General features: G+C 49.8%; 1 protein-coding gene across 3 annotated transcripts in view; it reads left to right on the top strand.

The window, feature by feature from the left end:
- The window catches only part of SLC9D1 (solute carrier family 9 member D1), a 92910-nt gene that overhangs the window by 6749 nt on the left and 59641 nt on the right, over positions 1–26520 (top strand). For all 3 annotated transcript variants that reach the window (XM_075336639.1, XM_075336638.1, XM_075336640.1), the window contains exons 2-4: positions 7127–7639; positions 11991–12170; positions 21397–21582. In XM_075336639.1, the coding sequence (XP_075192754.1) occupies positions 7202–7639; positions 11991–12170; positions 21397–21582 (804 nt within the window). In that variant the 5' untranslated portion in view covers positions 7127–7201. The remainder of the gene's footprint in view (positions 1–7126; positions 7640–11990; positions 12171–21396; positions 21583–26520) is intronic.

Raw genomic sequence — 26520 nt, 5'->3', positions numbered from 1 at the left:
AACAAACAGCGTTCACTACAGACAGGGGTGCAATCTCTCCTTCAAGGTCAGTCACACCCCCTGAGGCGCCTCATGCACTTCCTAGGGAAGATGGTGGCAGCAATGGAGGCAGTTCCTTTTGCGCAGTTTCATCTGCGCCCACTTCAATGGGACATTCTCCGCAAATGGGACAGGAAGTCGACGTCCCTCGACAGGAACGTCTCCCTTTCTCGGGCAGCCAAAGCTTCCCTTCAGTGGTGGCTTCTCCCCACTTCTCTGTCGAAGGGGAAATCCTTCCTGCCCCCATCCTGGGCAGTGGTCACGACGGACGCGAGCCTGTCAGGGTGGGGAGCGGTCTTTCTCCACCACAGGGCTCAGGGTACTTGGACTCAGACTGGGGCATGCCGGACGTCAACCTAATGGCGTCCCGGCACAACAACAAGGTCCCGACATTCATGGCACGGTCTCAAGATCACAGAGCTCTGGCGGCAGACGCCTTAGTTCAGGATTGGTCGCAGTTTCAACTCCCTTATGTGTTTCCTCCTCTGGCACTGTTGCCCAGAGTGTTACGCAAGATCAGGGCCGACTGCCGCCGCGCCATCCTCGTCGCTCCAGACTGGCCGAGGAGGTCGTGGTACCCGGATCTGTGGCATCTCACGGTCGGTCAACCGTGGGCACTACCAGACCGACCAGACTTGCTGTCTCAAGGGCCGTTTTTCCATCTGAATTCTGCGGCCCTCAACCTGACTGTGTGGCCATTGAGTCCTGGATCCTAGCGTCTTCAGGATTATCTCAAGAGGTCATTGCCACTATGAGACAGGCTAGGAAACCAACGTCCGCCAAGATCTACCACAGGACGTGGAAAATTTTCCTGTCGTGGTGCTCTGCTCAGGGTTTTTCTCCCTGGCCATTTACCTTGCCCACTTTTCTGTCCTTCCTTCAATCCGGATTGGAAAAGGGTTTGTCGCTCGGCTCCCTTAAGGGACAAGTCTCTGCGCTATCTGTGTTTTTTCAGAAGCGCCTAGCCAGACTTCCACAGGTACGCACGTTCCTGCAGGGGGTTTGTCACATCGTCCCTCCTTACAAGCGTCCGTTAGAACCCTGGGATTTGAACAGGGTGCTGATGGTTCTTCAGAAACCACCATTCGATCCAATGAGGGATATTTCTCACTCACGCCTTTCGCAGAAAGTGGTTTTCCTAGTAGCAGTCACTTCACTTCGGAGCGTGTCTGAGCTAGCAGCGTTGTCGTGCAAAGCCCCTTTCCTGGTGTTTCACCAGGACAAGGTGGTTCTGCGTCCGGTTCCGGAATTTCTCCCTAAGGTGGTATCCCCTTTTCATCTCAATCAGGATATCTCCTTACCCTCTTTTTGTCCTCATCCAGTTCACCAATGTGAAAAGGATTTGCACTTGTTAGATCTAGTGAGAGCACTCAGATTCTACATTTCTCGTACGGCGCCCCTGCGCCGCTCGGATGCACTCTTTGTCCTTGTCGCTGGCCAGCGTAAAGGGACACAAGCTTCCAAATCAACCCTGGCTCGGTGGATTAAGGAACCAATTCTCGAAGCTTATCGTTCCTCGGGGCTTCCGGTTCCCTCAGGGCTGAAGGCCCATTCTACCAGGGCCGTGGGAGCGTCCTGGGCCTTGCGGCACCAGGCTACGGCTCAGCAGGTGTGTCAGGCGGCTACCTGGTCGAGCCTGCACACTTTCACGAAACACTATCAGGTGCATACCTATGCTGCGGCAGATGCCAGCCTAGGTAGGCGAGTCCTTCAGGCGGCGGTTGCCCACCTGTAGGACGGAGCCGTTTACGGCTCTATTATGAGGTATTATTTACCCACCCAGGGACTGCTTTTGGACGTCCCAAGTGTCTGGGTCTCCCAATTAGGAGCGACAAAGAAGAAGGGAATTTTGTTTACTTACCGTAAATTCCTTTTCTTCTAGCTCCAATTGGGAGACCCAGCACCCGCCCCTGTTTTTTGTGTACACATGTTGTTCATGTTGAATGGTTTCAGTTCTCCGATATTCAATATTATTATTGAATTTACTTTAAACCAATTTATAATTTTTTTCCTCCTTCTTGCTTTTGCACCAAAACTGAGGAGCCCGTGAGGCACGGGGGGTGTATAGGCAGAAGGGGAGGGGCTTTACACGTTTAGTGTAATACTTTGTGTGGCCTCCGGAGGCATAGCTATACACCCAAGTGTCTGGGTCTCCCAATTGGAGCTAGAAGAAAAGGAATTTACGGTAAGTAAACAAAATTCCCTTCATTTATAGTATCTATCTATCTATTTATAGTATCTATCTAATCTATCTATTTATAGTATCTATCTATTTATAGTATCTATCTATCCCTCTATCTATTTTTATAGTATCTATCTATCTATCTATCTATCTATCTATCTATCTATCTATCTATCTATCATCTTCCCACTGTTCTGCCCTGGGATAGGACTGGCGGACTCCCCACAATGCCCGTCCCTGCACTTATATGACTGTTACTGCCTGCTCTTCCTGTGAGCGCTGCTTTTTTGTGACTTTTCCAATTTGACAGTATTTTTTAATAGTCACATCACAACTGCAAAGCACTTCTCACTAGACAGCAAGCCAGGAGCAGATCAGAAACTGTCGTATGGCTGCAGCCCTAACCAATTGTTTGTAAGCACTTAAGGGTACCGTCACACTTTAGCGACGCAGCAGCGATCCCACCAGCGATCTGACCTGGTCAGGATCGCTGCTGCATCGCTACATGGTCGCTGGTGAGCTGTCAAACAGGCAGATCTCACCAGCGACCAGTGACCAGACCCCAGCGACGTGCAAGCGACGCTGCGCTTGCACGGAGCCGGCGTCTGGAAGCTGCGGACACTGGTAACTAAGGTAAACATCGGGTATGGTTACCCGATGTTTACCTTAGTTACCAGCTCACACCGCTTAACTTAGCGTGTGCAGGGAGCAGGAGCCGGCACTGGCAGCGTGAGAGCTGCGGAGGCTGGTAACGAAGGTAAATATCGGGTAACCACCTTGGTTACCCGATGTTTACCTTGGTTACAGCTTACGGCAGGCTGTCAGATGCCGGCTCCTGCTCCCTGCACATTCAGGATTGTTGCTCTCTCGCTGTCACACACAGCGATGTGCGCTTATCAGCGGGAGAGCAACAATAAAAAAACGAACCAGGGCTGTGTGTAACGAGCAGCGATCTCACAGCAGGGGCCAGACCGCTGCTCAGTGTCACACACAGCGAGATCGCTAATGAGGTCACAAAAAACGTGACTCAGCAGCGATCTCAGTAGCAATCTCACTGTGTGTGAAGTACCCCTTAGCATATGGAATGGTTGCTGATATCGTTCTTGTGCTTATAGACTATTGATGTACTTGCCAGCACATGCTCTTGTTTTTTTTATATATACAGGGCAATGTGATGCCGAGAATGATGACTTTCAATCACGTTTACAAACAGTGTCATCCAGGGAAGCGTTTACTTGTTTGTTGAGCTCTTGGAGGTCTGATTGGATAGACTGATAATTGGGAAACAAGCCTAAAGCTGGGTTCACACATAGCGACAGCGACAACGACATCGCTGTTACGTCACTATTTTCTGTGACGTAACAGTGACCTTGTAAGTCGCTGTTATGATCGCTGCTTAGCTGTCAAACACAGCGACGCAGCAGCGATCATAACGTCGCTACATGTGAAGAGAGCAGGGAGCCGCGCACACTGCTTAGCGCTGGCTCCTTGCTCTCCTAGCTACAGTACACATAGGGTTAATTACCCGATGTGTACTGCAGCCACATGTGCACAGAGCAGGAGCCGGCACTAGCAGCAAGAGCGGCGGAGGCTGGTAACGAAGGTAAATATCGGGTAACCAGGGAAAGGTCTTCCCTTGGTTACCCGATGTTTACCTTGGTTACAGCTTTCTGCAGATGCCAGACGCCGGCTCCTGCTCCCTGCTCGCTTCATTTCGTCACTCTCTCGCTGTCACACACAGCGATGTGTGCGTCACAGCGGGAGAGTGACGACGAAAAAATGAAGCAGGACATTCAGCAACGAGCAACAACCTCACAGCAGGGGCCAGGTCGTTGCTGGATGTCACACACAGCGACAGCGACGGGACGTCGCTGCAACGTCACAGAAAATGGTGACGTAGCAGCGACGTCGTTGTCGTCATCGCTGTGTGTGACACCACCTTTAGGCTATGTGCGCACGTTGCGTTCTGTCCCTGCAGACATTTCTGCAGCGATTTGAACAGCACACGGGCGCTTCAAATCGCTGCAGAAAGAGTCTGTAATGAAAAAAAAAAAGCTGATTCCATGCGCTCTGAGTGCAGCCCCTCCCATAGACAGAGCAGGGGCTGCATGCAGAGCACACAAAAGAAGTGACATGTCACTTCTTAGAACGCGTGGTTCGGGCAGCAGCTGAAGCGCTGCACTCTAATATGCCACGTGCGCACGTCTCCTGCATAATCTTCATAGATTATGCAGGGGACGCAGGACGCATGCAGTTACTCTGCGGTGCAGATCGCAGCGTAATTGCATGCAAATACGCAACGTGCGCACATAGCCTTACAGTATGTTCACACAGGGCTTTTTTGGTACGTTTTTGCTGCATTTTTTAGCTGCAGATTTGCCTTGGTTTTAGGCAAATCCATGCTAATAAAAAGCTGCTTTTACAGTCCCAGCAAAGTCTATGAGATTTCTGAAATCTCATGCACACACACTCACCTGCAGATTTTTTCCTTAAGGCCCCTTTACACACTGCAACATCGCAAACGACATCGCTGTAACGTCACCGGTTTTGTGACGTAATGGCGACCTGGCCCCTGCTGTGAGGTTGCTGATCACTACACATCTCTCAGGACCATTCTTTGGTCCTTTGTTTCCCGCTGTGCAGCATGATCGCTAGAAAGTCTCAGTGTGTAAAGGGGCCTTTACAGCGACTTCGTTAGCGACTTCCATTTAAAAAAACTGCTTTAGAACGTCCCCAATGACTAGCTAGGTCGTTCTGCAGGTCCGGATCGCTGTTGCGTCGTTGGCCAGGTCTGCCTGTTTGACAGCTCACCAGCGACTCACCAGAGACTTTGTAGCGATCCCGGTCAGGTTGGGATCGCTGGTGGGATCGCTAGAAAGTCTCAGTGTGTAAAGGGGCCTTTACTGTTTTGTCAAATACCTCATTTTTGCTGCAGATTTCAAAGAATGAGCATGTCAATTCTTTGCAGTGTTTTTTCATTGATACAACCCAGTTTGTAGAAAAAACGCCAGTAAAAAACGCAGATGACTCAAAGGAGATTTCCTGCCATAAGATCAGGTTTTGCTCAGAAAAAGCCCTGTGTGAACATAGTGTTAGGAATGCTCTTTCCTGAATAATCAGTTCTTTTAGAGGGGATGTCTGGCTATATCATATCTGATTGTTGGGGGTGTTCGGTGTTTGAGGCCACTGATCCACTGGATTCACTTCTGGTGTACACTGGATGTAAACATTGAGCAGACCTGCACTTGTTGGCTCCTTTTACAGGAATCTGACAGCTGATGTATGCTGCCCCTGGACCGTACAGCATGTACCAGGCTCTGGCTGCCTGATTTCAGTCGGGTATTTTTGACTCTGGAACTTTAAAAGCTGCCGAGGACCGAGGTACACAGGAGACTAGTTAGGGTACGGTTCCACTTGTGTATGACTCGCTCGAGTCTCTCTTCGCATCACCCGGCACTGCGCACACTCTCCTGACAGGAGCAGGTCGGCTGTATGTATTTCTATGCAGCTGAGACGCTCCTGTTAGGAGGGCGTCCGGCCGTGCCGGGTGATGCAATGTGAGACTCGCACGAGTTATATGCAAGTGGAACTCCGACCTTATAGACAGGTCCTCAGCGGCTTCTTCACATGCCGGCCCCTTGAGTGACAAGCCTCCTCCTATGTATGTGTACAGGGAGAGACCGGTCAGTCATTGACAGTGGGCGGAGAGATGCCTCTGGGAACAACCTTACCAGCTAGCAGTCACCCATGTGGCTTTTATACTATCTTTTTTGCTTCAGTGTTATACATATGTGGCTGAGATCCTGCAGCCAGTGTCTGGTATACGCTACCTGGGGATCGGCCAGTATATACCTGCTATCAGGTCCTCTGTAAGGGGTACTTCTAGCGAGATCGCTGCTGAGTCACATGTTTTGTGACGCACCAGTGACCTCATCAGCGATCTCGCTATGTGGGACACTAAGCAGCGACCTGGCCCCTGCTGTGAAATCGCTGATCGTTACACACTGTTTTGGTTCATTTTTTGCTCTTTGGTCTCCCGCTGTGCAGCACATATCGGCGTGTTTGACTGCGGGAGACCAACGAGCACCGACTGTGTAAGCAGCGTACGCTGGTAACCAGAGAAAATAGCGGGTAACTAAGCAAAACGCTTTGCTTAGTAACCCGATGTGTACCCTAGCTACGTATACAGGGAGCCAGTGCTGGCAGCCTGTAAGCGGTGTACGCTGGTAACCAGGGTAAATATCGGGTAACCAAGCAAAGCACTTTGCTTAGTTACCCGATATTTACCCTGGTTACCAAGAGCAGCATCATTACACGAGTCGCTGATGGCTGGTCGCTGGTCATTGGGAAGATCTGACTGTTTGACAGCTCACTAGCGACCCTGTAGCGACGTACCAGCGATCCTGACCAGGTCGTATCGTGGTCGGAATCGCTGATACGTCGTTTAGTGAGACGGTACCCTAAGGTGTAGCAGCCACTGCGAGTACTGCAGATCAGCTTTCTCTTGTTTTTGTGATACTGGATCAGTTGGTGACGTGTCTCCTATTTGAGCGTTCCTTTATCTCCCCTTTTTTGGAATGGCCTCTTGTGTTTGCTGATATAGATATATATGCGTCTGAGTATACTTATGGGTGTGTTTATAACCAACAGCTGTCTAATGAGCAAATGTACTGTACATTCACACATTGACAAAACAGCTGTGACTGGTCAGTCCCATGTAAGCAAAAGGCAGGACTAACCTGAGCGCTATCTGAGTGGGAGGGGGACATGTAAGGTAAATAGTGAGTGTCTCTATCTCTATTGTTCCCTGTTATCAGTTTTTTCAGGCTAGTAGTTCTTGTTTGAACTCTCATAGACCAGTCTGGATTCTCTTGCTCTGATTACACCTTGTCTCTTTTCTTTTAGACCTTCAGCCATGTGCAGCTACACCACCGAGCCAGCTGAAGAGCTAGTGTGTGTGTGATTTAACGTGTAGCGGCCATGAAGACGTACATCCTATGGCTGTTATCACTGCAGCTGCTTTATCACATATCGCATGCAGCAGAGCATGAAGGTGTAGCGAGACATGCCATAAAACTGCACAGAGGCAAGGGCGCCACCGCCAGCCAGAAAAAGGAATGGCTGCTTAACAACTGTCGGAAACTGTCTGGTCTTCTCCATCAGAAGAACGTGGTCCTCAACAAGCTGAAGAACGCCATCAAAGCAGTGGAGAAGAACCAAGGCCTGTCTGCAGAAGAGAAGCTCTTCCAAGTTCACACCTTTGAAATCTTTCAGAAGGAGCTGAATGAGAGCGAGAACTCTGTGTTTCAGGCGGTTAATGGGCTGCGCCGAGCATTGCAGGGAGATTATAAAGATGTGGTGAACATGAAGGAAAGCAGCAGGCAAAGGCTGGAAGCGTTACGAGAAGCCGCCATCAAGGTTTGCATCTTACTATTCCTTATTTCATGTGACCCGCCCCAGGGCCGTGGGGTACTCTGCTCCGGGTGTTGGTTAATGGGATTATGTCACGTGGGCCTGTGTCCGGTTCCGTGGCCCTGGTGGTTGCTGAAAGTCAGTAAATAATAAAATAAAAAATAAAATAAAAAAATTAAAAAAAAAATAAAAGTATTTTGTGACGCCACCTACTGTTCCAGTATGTACTGGGGCTGCAGGGCAGACCTCTGGGGTGATGGTTAGGCAGCCTGTTGTTTACGCTTCCCGTAGGTGAAGCGGGGTCCCCAGGGCAGTTTTAGTAGTACACAGATATGGCGGGTTTTTTTCAGCCTTTTCAACTGTCACTTTAGTGCAGCAGCCTATGGCTCCTCAGATGAAAGAAATAAAGTGCATCACACCAATTCATTAGCTCTGACCAGGTTTTACTTGCAGGTGTTATTAAAAAGGGGTTTAGTTTCTGATGTTACAGTTTTTGTGTAATCTGGGAACAGTTCAGGATCTCTGCACCAGGTCAGTTGTGTGGCCTCCCTGCTGCGCTGTGTCTCTCCTTGGTACTAGGCTGCCTGTAGCTATACCTTGTCCCTCTCTCACTGTTTTCCCCTGTATGGCAGGCGGTGGGAGCTTCTCTAAGGGGCACTGCTGTACTCACTGCGATCCCTAAGCTCTGTGTAGCGGCTTTGCCTTCAGGTGCTGCTGCGGCCAGGAGATCTGCAGTCTCCCTGGCCCCCGGTCTTTATTGCTGGGCAGATTAGATCCATCACAAACTCGGACGCCGGTGTCCGGTAATCAGCGCTGTTCCTTGGGGATGAACCGATCTGGCTCCGCCTCCTCAGTCTCTCCTCTTTTGCCTCACTCTTGATCCCTCAGGCGGTCACACAGTTACTTGTGCGGGCTAAGCACTGCCCTCTCCATTTTGATGTCTTCCCTCACTCTCTGCTCGCACAGTCTCCTTTTCTCCAACTGTCAACTGTCTCTCTGACTCCGCCTCCAAACCTGGCTTTAAAGGGGACCTCACCTGAACTCGACTTGTAGAGCTCCCCCTCCAGGCTTGGAGTGGAAATGTTCTATGTGGGATTACCTGATGTGGAGATCCTTCCCTGCCCCAGGTACAGGTATATTTGTGGCAACTGAACCCTGGGGTGCCACACATGCTTTAGCTCCATTTTACAAACTAAATCACAATGTGAAGTAAGTCATTGCATAGATGGACACATTGACATAGTATACCCAAATGTCCTGGTCCCACTGATACTGGAGAATTGGTCTAATGCCAATTGTTTGTAGAAGCGTTTGTATCAAGTTAACTTATAGGTTAATAATACAATATAGGAAATTGTATTGCTCGCTGCAGGTCCGTTTGCTGGGACCCCCAGTGATCCAGAGAACAGGGCTTTGCAGAGCCCCGTCTGAATGGAGTGGAGGTGCAGATTCTCAACAGTGACCTCCACTCCATTCTGACAGGGCTCTGTAGAAACCCATTATTGGGATCGCTGAGATCCTAGCAGTTGGATTCCCAGGAGGTTAAGACACCCCAGTGTATAGGGGATAAGTCAAAATTTTGGCACAAACTCTTTACGTGTACAATCTTGCAGGGTGATACTTTTCCCACAGATGAAGAAGTGCCGCTGCCATTGTAAACAATGGAGATCCGTAGGTGTCCTGTCCAATGATTGGCATATGTGAGATGCATGTGAAGTACTGTGCACATACAGGCATATAATCTTCGGTATGTGTGGTATGGTTTACTATGGTCCAATGCCTGCACAATACAAACATGTGAGGTGTGTGCCCACTATATGACCGCAGTTCTGTGGTGCAACCTGGATTGGGAGCTGCCAGGTCTCCATGGCTTACATTGGCGGCAGCCCTTCCATAAATGAAGCATTTTATTAGAACATCGCATCATAAATGGGAGTCAGTCACAACCTGTGTAGTGAGGACTATTCTGTACAAGCATATCCCATTTTGGGCCATATTGTACCCGGATGACCATTTATTTCAGTGACTGCTATGTAATACTGTATTTTATTTTTCAAAGGCTGAAGTCAAGTAAATGGCTGACTTTGGATTGGTAAAATGAGCTGTTTGACAGGAGTTGGACTTTGGTTAATCAGCGATTACTTCGGGGGCCACAATCTGAAAATGGTAGAAAATTGAAGCCAGATGAAACTAAAGATAAAAAAGTACATGATATCTATTATGTATGTACTTTTTAACTGCTAGAAAAGTAACTTTCTAGTACTATACTCTAAAATTTAGGTGACACAATTCACAACCTCATGAATTACTCAAAAGTAAAGGGCAGTCGACTCAAAGAGTATTTATTGCATTAAAAAGATAGCCTATAGATTTTAAGAGAACCTTACAGTCATTTCATGCTGCCTAAAGCACGGGCAGGAAAAATCCAAGACTGACTTCATGATTGCAGGCAAGTATGCTTTTCTATTACTGTCCGGTTGGGGCCCGTAGGGAGAGACGAGACTGGTCTGGGGCCGCCCAGATCTGGTGTTTCCAAGACCATTAGAGGTGATTGACAGGTCTCTGCCTATGTGCACGTGTGGGATAGACCGGTCAATCACCTGCAGCGGTGCTGAGAAAAGACAGCAGAGGGTGGACCCTGGACCAGTCCACTCTCCGGACCTTGTGCCTGTCTGGATCTTCTGCAGTGGTGGTGCTGTGGCGAAATTGAGCATTGGTTTCTTGATTTCTGTACAAATTACAACTGATAGTTAGCAAAAACCTAGAGAGAGATTCCTTTTATCTGATCAGAAAAAGACTTAGGGTACCGTCACACTAAACGACGTACCAGCGATTCCGACCACGATACGACCTGGTCAGGATCGCTGGTACGGCGCAACAGGGTCGCTAGTGAGCTGTCAAACAGTCAGATCTCAGCAGCGACTAGCCACCAGCAACTTGTGTAACGATGCTACGCTTGGTAACCAGGGTAAATATCGGGTAACTAAGCAAAGCGCTTTGCTTGGTTACCCGATATTTACCCTGGTTACCAGTGTACAGGGCTTACAGGCTGCCCGCGCTGGCTCCCTGTATACGTAGCTAGGGTATACATCGGGTTACTAAGCAAAGCGCTTTGCTTAGTTACCCGATATTTACTTTGGCTACGTGTGCAGGGAGCCAATGCTGGCAACCTGTAAGCAGCGTGCGCTGGTAACCAGGGTAAATATTGGGTAACCAAGCAAAGCGCTTTGCTTAGGTACCCGATATTTACCCTGGTTAGCAGCATATGCTGCTTACATAGTCGATGCTCGTTGGTCTCCAGCCATCAAACACGCCGATGCGTGTTGCACAGCGGGAGACCAATGAGCAAAAAATGAACCAGAACAGTGTGTAACGATCTGCGACTTCATAGCAGGGGTCAGGTCTCTGCTCAGTGTCACACACAGCGAGATCGCTGATGCGTCACAAAAACCGTGACTCAGCAGCGATCTCGCTATGTGAGAATTACCCCTTACTCCTGTGATGCGTCCTGGGCTTCTTGCTGCAGTTTTAATAACATTGTTGTATCTGTAGCAACCCCATTAGTCCTGTCAATGATGGACTCTTGTTATGGTGACCTTGATTTTCATCCCCACTTCCATGATTAATTAGCAGCTTTCCGCCTATGCGCAGTGTAGACAGAAAGCTGTCAATCATTGATACTGGCAGGGTTAGGTAAGACTAGAACAGCTGTATCCGTTAAAGTGATTTTATCACCTCTACAGTAAACCGTGATCATGATACATCGCTGCTATCAGAGTTTGTCAGTATTTTATACTGCTCTCAGATTATAAAGTGTAAACCTGATGTCAGATTCCCTTTATTGTTTCCACAAATTAGACTTTTCAATTTTCTGATTGTTAGGGTCAGCACATACAGTGAGTTATACTGAGCGAGTGGAATGTAATAAAACATCACATTCCACTCGGACCCATGTTACGCTATGAACCAATGAGAAAACAATCGCAGCATTACTCGCACCCATTCAAGTCTATGGAGGCGATAGAAACATTGCTGTGCACTCGAATTACAGCGGAGTGCAATGCGATTCTTGCATCAGCCGGCAACGGAGGAGATGGTGAGATAAATCCCTCCCCTCCGCAGTGCCGGCCCTCCCCTCCGCAGCTGTGGTCTGATTGCAGGATCGGACCACAGTCGCATGACACTTGGCTTCCGCTGTGCTGCGAGCGTAAGCCAAGTGTCATGCGAGCACTCGCACTATTCACCGTGTGGCCTCAGCCTTATGGGGACTCTTCTGATAAGGCTTATCTAAGATAGACAACCTTTTTAATGTATCGTGCAAAATGTTTCCATAACTCTGAAGTGCATTGTTTTCTAGGAAGAAAAGGAATATGTGGAGCTTCTGGCAGCCGAGAAACATCAAGTGGAAGCAATGAAGAATATACAGCACCAGAATAAAAGCCTATCCATGCTTGATGAGATCCTCGAAGATGTCAGGAAAGCAGCAGATCGACTGGAGGAAGAAATTGAGGAACATGCTTTTGATGACAATAAGGCGGTAGGTGCTGCTCTATTGTGTACATAAAGACATTATCGACTTCCTGCCTAACTTTTTATTTTTCTGTTCGCATAGCCATATGAGATCTTTTTTCTTTTTCATTTTTTTTACATACATTAAAAATGTGTTTTTTTTTGTTTTTTTTTTAATTTTCTGTTTCTGGTCCTACAGTGGGTGAAATAAGTATTGAACACGTCACCAATTGTCTTAGTAAATATATTTCTAAGGATGCTATCCACATGAATTTCTCACCAGATGTCAGTAACAACCCATCCAATCCACATAGGAAACTAAATCAAACTATAGATGTCTATAAATTTATTAATGTATAATAATGACAAATGACACAGGGAAAAAGTATTGAACACATGAACAAAGAAAGGTGCAAAAGGTCATTTAAATTCATGACACCATCTAAAATCAATCAGTAATTAGAAGGCAATCCTGTCACTTAGGCTATGTGCGCACGTTGCGTTCTGTCCCTGCAGAAATTTCTGCAGCGATTTGAACAGCACACGTGCGCTTCAAATCGCTGCAGAAAGAGTCCGTAATGAAAAAAAAAAGCCGATTCCATGCGCTCTGAGTGCAGCCCCTCCCATAGACAGAGCAGGAGCTGCATGCAGAGCGCAGGAAAGAAGTGACATGTCACTTCTTAGAACGCGCGCTTCGGCAGCAGCTGAAGTGCTGCGCTCTAATACGCCACGTGCGCACGGCTCCTGCATAATCTTCATAGATTGTGCTGGGGACGCAGGACGCATGCAGTTATGCTGTGATGCAGATCGCAGCGTAACTGCATGTAATTACGCAACGTGCGCACATAGCCTTAGTGAATAATAGCTGGTTCAACTGATGACCTATAAAAAAGAGTCTCATTACCAAGGTGAAACACAAGAAACCACTCATGATGTGTAAAACCAGTAAGCTGTCTCAAGACCTTTACAACATTATTGTTGCAAAATATACTGATGGCATCAGTTACAGAAGAATTTCTAAACTACTGAAGGTTCCAGTGAGCACAATTGGGGTCATAATCCAGAATTGGAAAGAACATTGTTTCATCATAAACTGGCCATGACCAGGTGAAAACTGCAAGATTTTAGACAGGAGAATGAAAGCAATTATCAGAAAAGTGGTCCAAGGACCACCTGTGGAGAGTCACAGAAAGATATATAATCAATAGGTACAATTTAAAAGAAAACAATAAATAATGCACTCAACCTCCACGGCCTGTATGCATGCTTACCGTGCAAGACTCCATTGATGAACAAAAGTCATGTTCAAGCGAGTTTTTTTAATGTTTGGTCAATAACATTTAGATAAACCTGTGAAATACTTGGAGAATATAGTCTGGTCAGATGAGATTAAACTTAAACTTTGGGGATGCCATAACACACACCATGTTTGGAGGCATTTTAACACCATATGAACAGTAAAGTTTAGAGGTAGAAACATCAGGGTGTGGAGCTGTTTATCAGGATACGGCACTGGAAAACGTCATATAATTGAAGGAAGGATGAATAGACCAGTGTACAAGACATTCTTATAAAATCTACTGCCATCAATCAGGATGATGAAGATAAAATGATGGTAGACATTTCAGCAAGGCAAGGATCCAAAACACGCAACCAAGGAAACTCTCAACTGGTTTCAGATAAAGAAAATGAAGCTGCTACATTGGCATAGCCAATCACCTGACCTGAATCCAATAGAAAATGTATAGAAGGAACCAAAGCTCAGAGAAGTAGCCCATGGAACCTTCAGGATTTCAAGAGTGTCTGTGTGGAAAAATGGACCAAAATCACACCTGAGCAATGAATGCACGCTTCTCCATACAGGAAGCAACTTAAAGGCCGCTTTACACGCAACGACATCGCTAACAAGATATCGCTGGGGTCACGGAATTCGTGACGCACATCCGGCCTAGCGACGTCGTTGCGTGTTACACCTACGAGCGACTGCTAACGATCCCAAATACTCACAAAATCGTTGATTGTTGACACGTCGTTCATTTTCCAAATATTGTTGCTCGTGCTGGACGCAGGTTGTTTGTCGTTCCTGAGGCAGCACCCCAGGAACGACGAACAACAGCGTTCCTGCGTCCTCCAGCAACGAGGTGGGAGTGACATTTATGCGGCTGCTTCTCCGCTCCTCCGCTTCTATTGGTGCTGTGTGACGCTTCACGAACCTCCCCCTTACAAAAGAGTTTGTTCGCTGGCCACAGCGACGCCGTTAGGAAGGTACGTTCGTGTGACGCGCACTAACGATATTGTTCGCCACGGGCAGCGATTTGCCCATGACGCACGAATGACGGGGGCGGGTGCGATCGCTAGCGATGTCGCTGCGTGTAAAGCAGCCTTTAGGCTGTCATCACCAGCAAAGGCTTTTGTGCAAAGTATTAGTTCAATTTCAGTAAGCGTGTTGAATACTTTTTCTTTGTGTCATTTCTCTTTATTACACATCACTAAATTTATTGACATCTATGATTTGATTTCTTCGCCTTTGTGAATTCAATTGTTACACACAAACTGGTGAGAAATTCATGTCAATGGCACCTTTAGAAATATTTTTAATAAGAAAATTGGTGATGTGTTTAATACTTATTTCACATACTGTATATCAGGGCTTGATTTTGCTTCATGAGCTGTTATTGATGGTATTTTGGGAGTACGTGCAAAGTTTTGATCACATTTTATTGCATTTTTGGGCAGTTGCAGCAACCGAAAGCGTGAATTCTGTGGGTTTTTTTTATTGTTTTTTTTTCTCTTGACAGCGTTTACGACACAACTGATCAATATTATATTTTCCTTTTACAGACATGTCGATTTTCAAATTTGTTTAAATATTTATTTCTTTGTCGCTCCATTGGGAGACCCAGACAATTAGGTGTATAGCTTCTGCCTCCGGAGGCCACACAAAGTATTACACTTTAAAAAGTGTAACCCCTCCCCTCTGCCTATACACCCTCCCGTGCATCACGGGCCCATCAGTTTTATGCTTTGTGTTGAAGGAGGCACACATTCACGCAAGCTCCACATTTTAGTCAGCAGCAGCTGCTGATTGTATCGGATGGAAGAAAAGAGGGCCCCCACGGGGCCCCCGGCATGCTCCCTTCTCACCCCACTAAGTCGGCGGTGCTGTCAAGGTTGAGGTACCCATTGCGGGTACAAAGGCTGGAGCCACATGCCGTTTTCCTTCCCCATCCCTTAGAGGCTCTGGGAGAAGTGGGATCCTAACCGGTCACCTTTCACTGGGACCGGGCTCCCTCCGCAGCCCCTGGGGGAATCTGACGGACAGGAGACTGGGTATCATCAGGGACAGGCCCTGCATCTAAAAGGTACTCTGTGTCCCCTTGGGGACGGTGCATGGAGCGCCTGTGTTACAGACGCTGCAGCGGCTGCTGTTTTTCTGTGACGACCGGGACTACCGCGCCGACCGCGCCTGTTCGTCGGCCGCGTTATTAAATTTAGTCTCCGGCTTCTGCGGCCTAGTACCATAACTCCCGCCCCCGGGCCTGCCAGTCAGGGGTAAGGGCGGGACGGTCGACTGGACGTCGGCAGTGAGGGCTGGAGGCAGCATACTTAGGTGTTCTCCTCCCCCCTCACTGAGCACTGTGGGGCACCAGATTCCTGCACTTTATTAGTCACCGCCCACGGCTCCCTCCTCCCCTGAGAACTCTGGCAGCCATTGTTACAATCACTTCTGCCGGTGGAGGATTTCAGAACGAGCTCTGCAGCTCTGGGAGGCCCAGGCGGGGAATCTGGTGGACACACAACCGCTTTGGGCGGTCGGTAAGCCACACCGGTTACCAGGTGCTGGGCCCCCTAGGGTGCCGAAGTGTGTATATATATATATATATATATATATATATATATATATATAATATATATATATACATATATATATATAGTATACATTTTCTCTGTTCGGCCGCATTATTTTGCTTTTGGCTATATACCCTCACTGATCACTCTCAGAGGAGACAACAGCATGTCGTCCGCAAAGAGCAAGGGTGCCAAGGCACTGGCTTATTTTGCAACCTGTACCTCTTGTGCGGCTATGTTACCTGCAGGTTCCACCTTCCCTCACTGTGTGCAATGCTCGGCCCCTGTGGCACTCACTCAGCTGGAGCCTCGGCTCAGGTAGAACCGCCGGCTTCCACTGTCCAGGTGGCAGGGACAGAGTTTGCAGTATTGGCTGAGAAACTCTCTGAGTCGCTTTCACAGTCCATGGCTCAGTCTATGGACAAATGGTCTGCTAAGATACTAGAAGCCTTGCAGTCCAGATCGGTAACACAGGCCCAGGGCACTGTGAGTTCATCGCCCCCAGGCCCCTCTCGGTCGGCGCAGCAAAGTGCTCCTGGGGTGACACCTAGGTCCCACGGTGAGGACTCCGACACGGACCGCAGTCCCAGACCGGCTAAGCGGGCTCGCTGGGAACCTTCCCCGACTTCATCACGCTGTTCGGGGTCTCAGCATGAGGACTCTCTGGAGGATGAAGCGGAGGTCGCAGCCCAGGGCTCTGATCCTGACGTTGCTCTCAATCTTGATACACCTGAAGGGGACGCCATAGTAAATGACCTTATAGCGTCCATCAACCAGGTGCTAGATCTTTCTCCCCCAACTCCATCTATAGAGGAGTCGGCTTCGCAGCAGGAGAAGCACCAGTTTAGGTTTCCCAAACGTACACGGAGTGCGTTTTTCGATCACTCTAACTTCAGAGATGCTGTCCAGAAGCACAGAGCATTTCCGGACAAGCGCTTTACTAAGCGCCTTAATGACACACGTTACCCCTTCCCCCCTGACGTAGTTAAGGGTTGGGCTCAGTGTCTCAAGGTGGATCCTCCACTCTCTAGACTGGCGGCTAGATCCGTAGTATCAGTGGCAGATGGTTCATCGCTCAAGGATGCCACTGACAGGCAAATAGAGCTCCTGATGAAATCCATCTATGAAGCCATAGGCGCGTCTTTTGCTCCGGCCTTTGCAGCCGTGTGGGCACTCCAAGCTATCTCAGCTTGTATGTCTGAGATTAATGCGTCACACGTACCTCTGCTCCGCAAGTTGTGTCTTTGACTTCTCAGGCGTCGGCCTTTTCGTCCTACGCCATGAACGCCGTCCTGGACTCTGCGAGCCGTACAGCGGTAGCAATCGCCAATTCGGTGGCAGTCCGCAGGGCCATGTGGCTACGCGAATGGAAGGCAGACTCTGCTTCCAAGAAGTTCTTAACCGGTTTGCCATTTTCTGGCGACCGTTTGTTTGGCGAGCAATTGGACGAAATTATTAAACAATCCAAGGGAAAGGACTCGTCCTTACCCCAGTCCAAACCAAACAGACCTCAGCAACGAAAAATACAACCGAGGTTTCGGTCCTTTCGGCCCTCAGCCAGGTCCCATTCCTCCACGTCCAACAGGTCAGAGAAGGGCCAGAAGAACTCTTCTGCATGGCGGTCTAAGTCACGTCCTACAAAGACCGCCGGAGGAACCGCCTCCAAGGCGGCCTCCTCATGACTTTCGGCCTCCCCAAACCGCATCCTCGGTCAGTGGCAGGCTCTCCCGCTTTTGCGACGCCTGGTGGCCACATGTCCAAGACCGATGGGTGAGAGACATTCTGTCTCACGGTTACAGGATAGAGCTCAGTTCTCGTCCTCCGACTCGTTTCTTCAGAACATCTCCGCCCCCCGAGCGAGCCGATGCACTTTTTCAGGCGGTGAACACTCTGAAGGCAGAAGGAGTTGTGATCCCCGTTCCCCTTCAAGAACGTGGTCGCGGTTTTTACTCCAACTTGTTCGTGGTGCCAAAAAAAGGACGGATCATTCCGTCCCGTTCTGGACCTCAAACTGCTCAACAGACACGTGAGAACCAGACGGTTCCGGATGGAATCTCTCCGCTCTGTCATCGCCTCGATGTCCCAAGGAGACTTCCTAGCATCAATCGACATCAGGGATGCTTATCTCCATGTGCCGATTGCACCAGAGCATCAACGCTTCCTGCGTTTCGCCATCGGGGACGAACACCTTCAGTTCGTGGCACTGCCTTTCGGCCTGGCGACAGCCCCACGGGTCTTCACCAAGGTCATGGCAGCAGTGGTAGCGGTCCTACACTCTCAGGGCCACTCGGTGATCCCTTACTTAGACGATCTTCTAGTCAAGGCACCCTCCCGGGTGGCATGTCAACACAGCCTGACCATTGCTCTGGAGACTCTCCAGAGGTTCGGGTGGATCATCAATTTCCCAAAGTCAAAATTGACACCGACCCAATCACTGACTTACCTCGGGATGGAGTTTCATACTCTCTCAGCGATAGTGAAGCTTCCGCTGGACAAACAGCGTTCGCTGCAGACAGGGGTGCAATCTCTCCTTCGGGCCCAGTCACACCCCTTGAGGCGCCTCATGCACTTCCTAGGGAAGATGGTGGCAGCAATGGAGGCAGTTCCCTTTGCGCAGTTTCATCTGCGTCCACTTCAATGGGACATTCTCCGCAAATGGGACAGGAGGTCGACGTCCCTAGACAGGAACGTCTCTCTTTCACTGGCAGCCAAAACCTCTCTTCAGTGGTGGCTTCTTCCCACTTCTTTGTCGAAGGGAAAATCCTTCCTGCCCCCATCCTGGGCTGTGGTCACGACGACGCGAGTCTGTCAGGGTGGGGAACGGTCTTCCTCCACCACAGGGCTCAGGGAACCTGGACTCCGACAGAGTCCTCCCTTCAGATCAATGTTCTGGAGATAAGGGCAGTGTATCTAGCCCTAAAGGCGTTCCAGCGGTGGCTGGAGGGCAGGCAGATCCGAATACAGTCGGACAACGCCACGGCGGCCGCGTACATCAACCACCAGGGCGGCACACGCAGTCGTCAAGCCTTCCAAGAAGTTCGGCGGATTCTGCTGTGGGCGGAAGCCACAGCCTCCACCATCTCCGCAGTTCACATCCCGGGCATAGAAAACTGGGAAGCAGACTTTCTCAGTCGCCAGGGCATGGACGCAGGGGAATGGTCTCTTCACCCGGACGTGTTTCAAGAGATCTGTTGCCGCTGGGAAACGCCGGACGTCGACCTCATGGCGTCTCGGCACAACAACAAAGTCCCGGCATTCATGGCACGGTCTCAAGATCACAGAGCTCCGCTGGAACCCTGGGATCTTACCAGGGTGCTAACGGCTCTTCAGAAACCACCTTTCGAGCCGATGCGAGATGTCTCTCTATCACGCCTTTCGCAGAAGGTGGCCTTCCTAGTGGCAGTCACATCACTTCGGAGAGTGTCTGAGCTAGCAGCGCTGTCATGCAAAGCCCCCTTCCTGGTGTTTCACCAGGATAAGGTGGTTCTGCGTCCGGTCCCGGAATTTCTCCCTAAGGTGGTATCCCCTTTTCATCTCAATCAGGATATCTCCTTACCTTCTTTTTGCCCTCATCCAGTTCACCAATGTGAAAAGGATTTGCACTTGTTAGATCTGGTGAGAGCACTCCGGCTCTACATTTCTCGCACGGCGCCCCTGCGCCGTTCTGATGCGCTCTTTGTCCTTGTCGCTGGCCAGCGTAAGGGGTCGCAGGCTTCCAAGTCAACCTTGGCTCGGTGGATCAAGGAACCGATTCTTGAAGCCTACCGTTCTTCTGGGCTTCCGATTCCTTCAGGGCTGAAAGCCCATTCTACCAGAGCCGTGGGTGCATCTTGGGCATTGCGGCACCAGGCTACGGCTCAGCAGGTGTGTCAGGCGGCTACCTGGTCGAGTCTGCACACTTTCACGAAACACTATCAGGTGCATGCCTATGCTTCGGCAGATGCCAGCCTAGGTAGGCGAGTCCTTCAGGCGGCGGTTGCCCACCTGTAAGAGGGGGCCGTTTTCGGCTCTTTTTATCGAGGTATTCTTTTACCCACCCAGGGACTGCTTTTGGACGTCCCAATTGTCTGGGTCTCCCAATGGAGCGACAAAGAAGAAGGGAATTTTGTTTACTTACCGTAAATTCCTTTTCTTCTAGCTCCTATTGGGAGACCCAGCACCCGCCCCTGTTCCCTTCGGGCTGTTGTTCTTTTGTGTACACATGTTGTTCATGTTGAATTGTTCTTTTGGTTCATGGTTTCAGTTCTCCGAACATCCTTCGGATTGAATTTACCTTAGACCAATTTATAAGTTTCCTCCTTCCTGCTTTGGCACCAAAACTGATGGGCCCGTGATGCACGGGAGGGTTATAGGCAGAGGGGAGGGGTTACACTTTTTAAAGTGTAATACTTTGTGTGGCCTCCGGAGGCAGAAGCTATACACCCAATTGTCTGGGTCTCCCAATAGGAGCTAGAAGAAAAGGAATTTACGGTAAGTAAACAAAATTCCCTTCTTCTTGTTTGATTTGGGAGAAAGGGGTGCGTTAAACTTCTTTTTTTTTTTTTCTTTTCATTTACTCCGCAGCGCTTTACAATTCAGAGGTTCAAATACAAACAAACTAAAATATTAACAGTAAAAAAAAAAGTCCTTACACCCAATAAACGAAAAAAGTGATTAGTATAAAATGCATTTTGTTGCACAAGCCCTATATAAAATAAACCACACTTAGTACATGTACATGTAACCATAATAACCTCAAAAATTAGTTCAGCTGATTATTAAGTTTGAAACTTGAACAGTATAAAATAACAAAATAAACAAAGGACAAACTATGCTTTTATCCATTCATTTGTAACAAAAATATAGAAAATACATGCAAATATAGATTTACTCCCCAAACAGTACTGAAAAGTAATGTAATTACTCTTGCATAAAACAAGGCCTTATACAGTCATGTCAATGAATATGAACCATTGTAGTGCAATTTGCACAAAAAACTGTCTTACATGCCTGACATGTCTCACCAAAACCTCAGAGCCCGGGGCCTTCCCTATCTGCGGAGGGACCGACACCTTGCTGTTCCACACCATCTGCCCCGGTACTCCTTCCAGCAGCGGTGGTACTCCCATTACCGCAACCCGCAAGTGGCGTCACAAACTTCTCCCCTGTAAATAATCCCCTTCCAAGAATCAGAGTGTCTGCCGAGCCTGGGTTCGGGCCCCACTAGCCACGACCATCCCGGATCCAAGCACCCCGGTCTGCATCGGGGTGGCACACTTGCACGGGGGCCTCTTCTGTCTGTGTTTGCTCCTGTAGCCACGCTTTGGTATCAGATTATTTTTGATTGCTTCCATAGTATCTACATTATATACTGGTTTACTAATGACATACTGGGATCACTCTTATTAGGGTTTGTTTTTCTGTAGGTACGTGGTGTAAATGTGGAGGCTGTCCTGCGGGTGGAGGAAGATGAAGTGAAGAGGAATACATCCCAGCACCAAGTGGAGGACGACCTGGGGCTCAGTATGCTGATTGACTCTCAAAATAACCAGTACATCCTGACCAAACCCAGGGATTCCACTATACCTCGCGCTGACCACCATTTTATCAAGGTACCTCCTGCTGAATTGTGTACCAATCCTTTATTTAGAAAAAGGGGTTTTCTTTTTCGCTCTATTGGGAGACCCAGACAATTGGGTGTATAGGCTATGCCTCCGGAGGCCGCACAAAGTACTACACTTAAAAGTGTTAGGCCCCTCCCCTTCTGCCTATACACCCCCCGTGCTCCCACGGGCTCCTCAGTTTTTGCTTTGTGCGAAGGAGGTCAGAAACGCACAGCACAGCTCCACAGATTAGTCAGCAGCAGCTGCTGACTAGGTCGGATGGAAGAAAAGTGGGCCCATATAGGGCCCCCAGCATGCTCCCTTCTCACCCCACTTTTGTCGGCGGTGTTGTTAAGGTTGAGGTATCCATTGCGGGTACGGAGGCTGGAGCCCACATGCTGTTTTTCCTTCCCCATCCCCCTTAGGGCTCTGGGTGAAGTGGGATCTTATCGGTCTCCAGGCACTGAGACCGGGCTTCATCCACAACTCCTGTGGAGCCTGATGGATAGGAGCCGATACCGTTCAGGGACATGGCCCTGCATCTTAAAGGTACTCTGTATCCCTATGGGGACCGCGCACGGCATCACCTCAGCTTTGCTGGGTGTGCTAGTGCACCGGGGACCGCGGCGCTGACCGGGTCTATATGTGCCATTACACACTCAGCGTCGCTGAGTGTGTTTATATGTAAGGGCTACCGCACTGACCGCCGTTGCCACGGGACACTGCGGCGCGGCTGGGACTTGTAGTTCGCCGGGGACTTTCACGCGACCGCGCTTTTACGGCGGCCGCGTTTATTACTACAGTCCCCGGCTTCATTGCGGCCTAGTTTCCCTTTTTTTTTCTCCCGCCCTCAGCCCTGACAGGCAGGGGAAGGGCGGGACGCTGCACGGAGCGAGCAGCAATGAGGGCTGGAGTATGATTTACATGCTCCACTCCCCTCACTGTGCACAGTATGAGCGCCCGTTTCGCGCTCTTTCTAGGCCACGCCCACAGCTTCCTCAGCTCGTCAGGACGCCGCAGCCATTCCTGTCAGCTCCACCGACGCTGCAGAGAGGGACATATTCATGGGAGACCCAGACACGGTCTCTGGTGGCCTCACAACCGCTTAGGCGGCTGGTAAGCAGCACATGTGGTGCTAGCCCCATGGTGCTGTATTGTATTGGTACATTATTTGTGTACTGTATATAATTTACACTGTATGAGCACAGTGCATTCTGGCTATATACCCTATTGTGTTACTCAGGGAAAACTATAGCATGGCGCCCATAAACGGCAGGGGTGCCAAAACACAGGCTTATTATGTTGCCTGCGCCGCATGTAAGACCCAGCTACCGGCAGGTTCCACTGACCCTCATTGTGTACAGTGTTCGACCCCTGTGACACTTCCTCAGCCGGATCCTCTGCTAAGAGGGGCCCAGGGGGAGCCACCTGTTGACACTGTCCAGGTGACGGGGACTGAGTTTGCAGCCTTTAAGGATCAACTCTCTGAGACTATGGCTAAGATACTAGAAGCCTTGCAGTCCAGACCGGTATCTCAGCAAAGGGACTCTGTTGAATCATTGTTCCCTGACCCCCCCTCAGTTGGACCAACAATGTCCTCACGGGGTATCTCATACATCCCAGACGGAGGGTTCGGACTTAGAACCTAACCCCAGATCGTCTAAGCGGGCCCGCTTAGAATTTCCCTCGACATCATATTGTTTAGGGTCTCAGCGGGGGGATTCTCTGGTTGATGATGCGGAAACAGCTGATCAGGATTCTGATCCTGGGAGCGCTCTCAATCTTAATTCTCCAGACGAGGACGCCATAGTGAATGATCTTATTGCATCCATTCATCAGTTGCTGGATATTCTTCCCTCAGCCCCTCCGGCGGAGGAGTCTGTTTCTCAGCCGGAGAAATTTCGCTTCAGGTTCCCCAAGCGTACACAGAGTATGTTTCTAGACCACTCTGATTTCAGAGAGGCAATCCAGAATCACCATGCTTGTCCGGATAAGCGTTTCTCTAAACGCCTTAAGGATACACGTTATCCTTTTCCCCCGGAAGTGGTTTAAGGTTGGATTCAATGTCCCAAAGTGGATCCTCCAATCTCCAGACTGGCGGCTAGATCCATACTTGCAGTGGAAGATGGGGCCTCGCTTAAAGATGCCACTGACAGGCAGATGGAGCTCTGGATGAAATCCATCTATGAAGCTATCGGAGCTTCTTTTGCCCCAGCATTCGCAGCCGTATGGGCGCTACAAGCTATATCAGCAGGTCAAGCGAAAATTGAAGCGGCCGCGCCACAAGTGGCTTCCATTACCTCCCAGACCTCGGCAATTGCGTCTTACGCTATGAATGCTGTCCTGGACTCTGTGAGCCGTACGGCAGTTGCGACCGCCAATTCGGTAGTAGTCCGCAGGGCCTTGTGGCTACGGGAGTGGAAGGCAGATTCCGCTTCCAAAAAGCGTTTAACCGGTTTGCCAATTTCTGGCGACAGGCTCTTTGGCGAGCGCCTGGATGAAATCATCAAACAATCCAAGGGAAAGGATACATCCTTACCCCGGCCCAAGCAGAACCTCTCCCAACAGAGGAGAGGCCAGTCGGGGTTTCGGTCCTTTCGGGGCGCGGTCAGGTCCCAATTCTCCTCGTCCAAAAGGTCTCAGAAAGAACAAAGGAACTCTGATGCTTGGCGGTCTAAGTCACGTCCTAAAAAGGCAATTGGGAGCACCGCTAACAAAGCGGCTGCCTCATGACTTTCTACCTCCTCTAGTAGCATCCTCGGTCGGTGGCAGGCTCTCCCGCTTTTGCGACACCTGGCTGCCACAAATAAAAGACCGCTGGGTGAGAGACATTCTCTCTCACGGTTACAAGATAGAGTTCATCTCTCGTCCCCCGACTCGATTCTTCCGGTCCTCTCCGCCTCCCGAGCGAGCCGAGGCTCTTCGGCAGGCGCTGGGCACCCTGAAGGCAGAAGGAGTGGTGGTCCCTGTTCCTCTTCAGCAACAGGCCCACGGTTTTTACTCCAACTTGTTTGTGGTCCCAAAGAAGGACGGGTCCTTCCGTCCTGTCCTGGACCTGAAACTTCTCAACAAACACGTAAAGACCAGGCGGTTCCGGATGGAATCCCTCCGTTCCGTCATCGCCTCAATGTCCCAGGGAGATTTCCTTGCATCGATCGATATCAAAGATGCTTATCTCCACGTTCCGATTGCCCCAGAGCACCAGCGCTTCTTGCGCTTCGCCATAGGAAACGAACACCTGCAGTTCGTGGCACTGCCATTCGGCCTGGCAACAGCCCCACGGGTTTTCACCAAGGTTATGGCTACTGTAGTAGCGGTCCTCCATTCTCAGGGTCACTCGGTGATCCCGTACTTGGACGATCTGTTGATCAAGGCACCCTCTCAAGAGGCATGCCAACACAGCCTCGACGTTACCCTGGAGACTCTCCAGAGTTTCGGGTGGATCATCAATTTTCCAAAGTCAAATCTGACACCGACCCAATCGCTCACATACCTTGGCATGGAGTTTCATACCCTCTCAGCGATAGTGAAGCTTCCGCGGATCAAGCAGCGGTCACTACAGACAGGGGTACAATCTCTCCTTCAAGGCCAGTCACACCCCTTGAGGCGCCTCATGCACTTCCTGGGGAAGATGGTGGCAGCAATGGAAGCAGTCCCTTTCGCGCAGTTTCACCTGCGTCCTCTATCCTGGGAAGTAGTCACGACGGACGCAAGTCTGTCAGGGTGGGGAGCGGTTTTCTCCACCACAGGACTCGGGTACGTGGTCCCGGCAAGAGTCCTCGCTTCAGATCAATGTTCTGGAAATTCGGGCAGTGTATCTTGCCCTGAAAGCGTTCCAGCAGTGGCTGGAAGGCAAGCAGATCCGAATTCAGTCGGACAATTCTACAGCGGTGGCATACATCAACCACCAAGGCGGCACACGCAGTCGACAAGCCTTCCAGGAAGTCCGGCGGATTTTGATGTGGGTGGAAGCCACGGCCTCCACCATATCCGCAGTTCACATCCCAGGCGTGGAAAACTGGGAAGCAGATTATCTCAGTCGCCAGGGCATGGACGCAGGGGAATGGTCCCTTCACCCGGATGTGTTTCAGGAGATCTGTTGCCGCTGGGGGGTGCCGGACGTCGACCTCATGGCGTCCCGGCACAACAACAAGGTACCAACGTTCATGGCACGGTCTCAAGATCCCAGAGCTCTGGCGGCAGACGCCTTAGTTCAGGATTGGTCGCAGTTTCAGCTCCCTTATGTGTTTCCTCCGCTGGCACTGTTGTCCAGAGTGTTACGCAAGATCAGGGCCGACTGCCGCCGCGCCATCCTCGTCGCTCCAGACTGGCCGAGGAGGTCGTGGTACCCGGATCTGTGGCATCTCACGGTCGGCCAACCGTGGGCACTACCAGACCGACCAGACTTGCTGTCTCAAGGGCCGTTTTTCCATCTGAATTCTGCGGCCCTCAACCTGACTGTGTGGCCATTGAGTCCTGGATCCTAGCGTCTTCAGGGTTATCTCAAGAAGTCATTGCCACTATGAGACAGGCTAGGAAACCAACGTCCGCCAAGATTTATCACAGGACGTGGAAAATTTTCCTGTCGTGGTGCTCTGCTCAGGGTTTTTCTCCCTGGCCATTTGCATTACCTACTTTTCTGTCCTTCCTTCAATCTGGACTGGAAAAGGGTTTGTCGCTCGGTTCCCTTAAGGGACAAGTTTCAGCGCTCTCTGTGTTTTTCCAGAAGCGCCTAGCTAGACTTCCACAGGTACGCACGTTCCTGCAGGGAGTTTATCACATCGTTCCACCTTACAAGCGGCCGTTAGAACCCTGGGATCTAAACAGGGTGCTGATGGTTCTTCAGAAACCACCATTCGAGCCAATGAGAGATATCTCCCTCTCACGACTTTCGCAGAAAGTGGTTTTTCTAGTAGCAGTCACTTCTCTTCGGAGAGTGTCTGAGCT

This window comes from Anomaloglossus baeobatrachus, chromosome 2 (genome assembly GCF_048569485.1).
Source record: "Anomaloglossus baeobatrachus isolate aAnoBae1 chromosome 2, aAnoBae1.hap1, whole genome shotgun sequence".
Lineage (NCBI taxonomy): Eukaryota > Metazoa > Chordata > Amphibia > Anura > Aromobatidae > Anomaloglossus > Anomaloglossus baeobatrachus.
The sequence above is the reverse complement of the archived record's forward strand: the minus strand, read 5'-3'. Positions and strand labels throughout refer to the sequence as shown.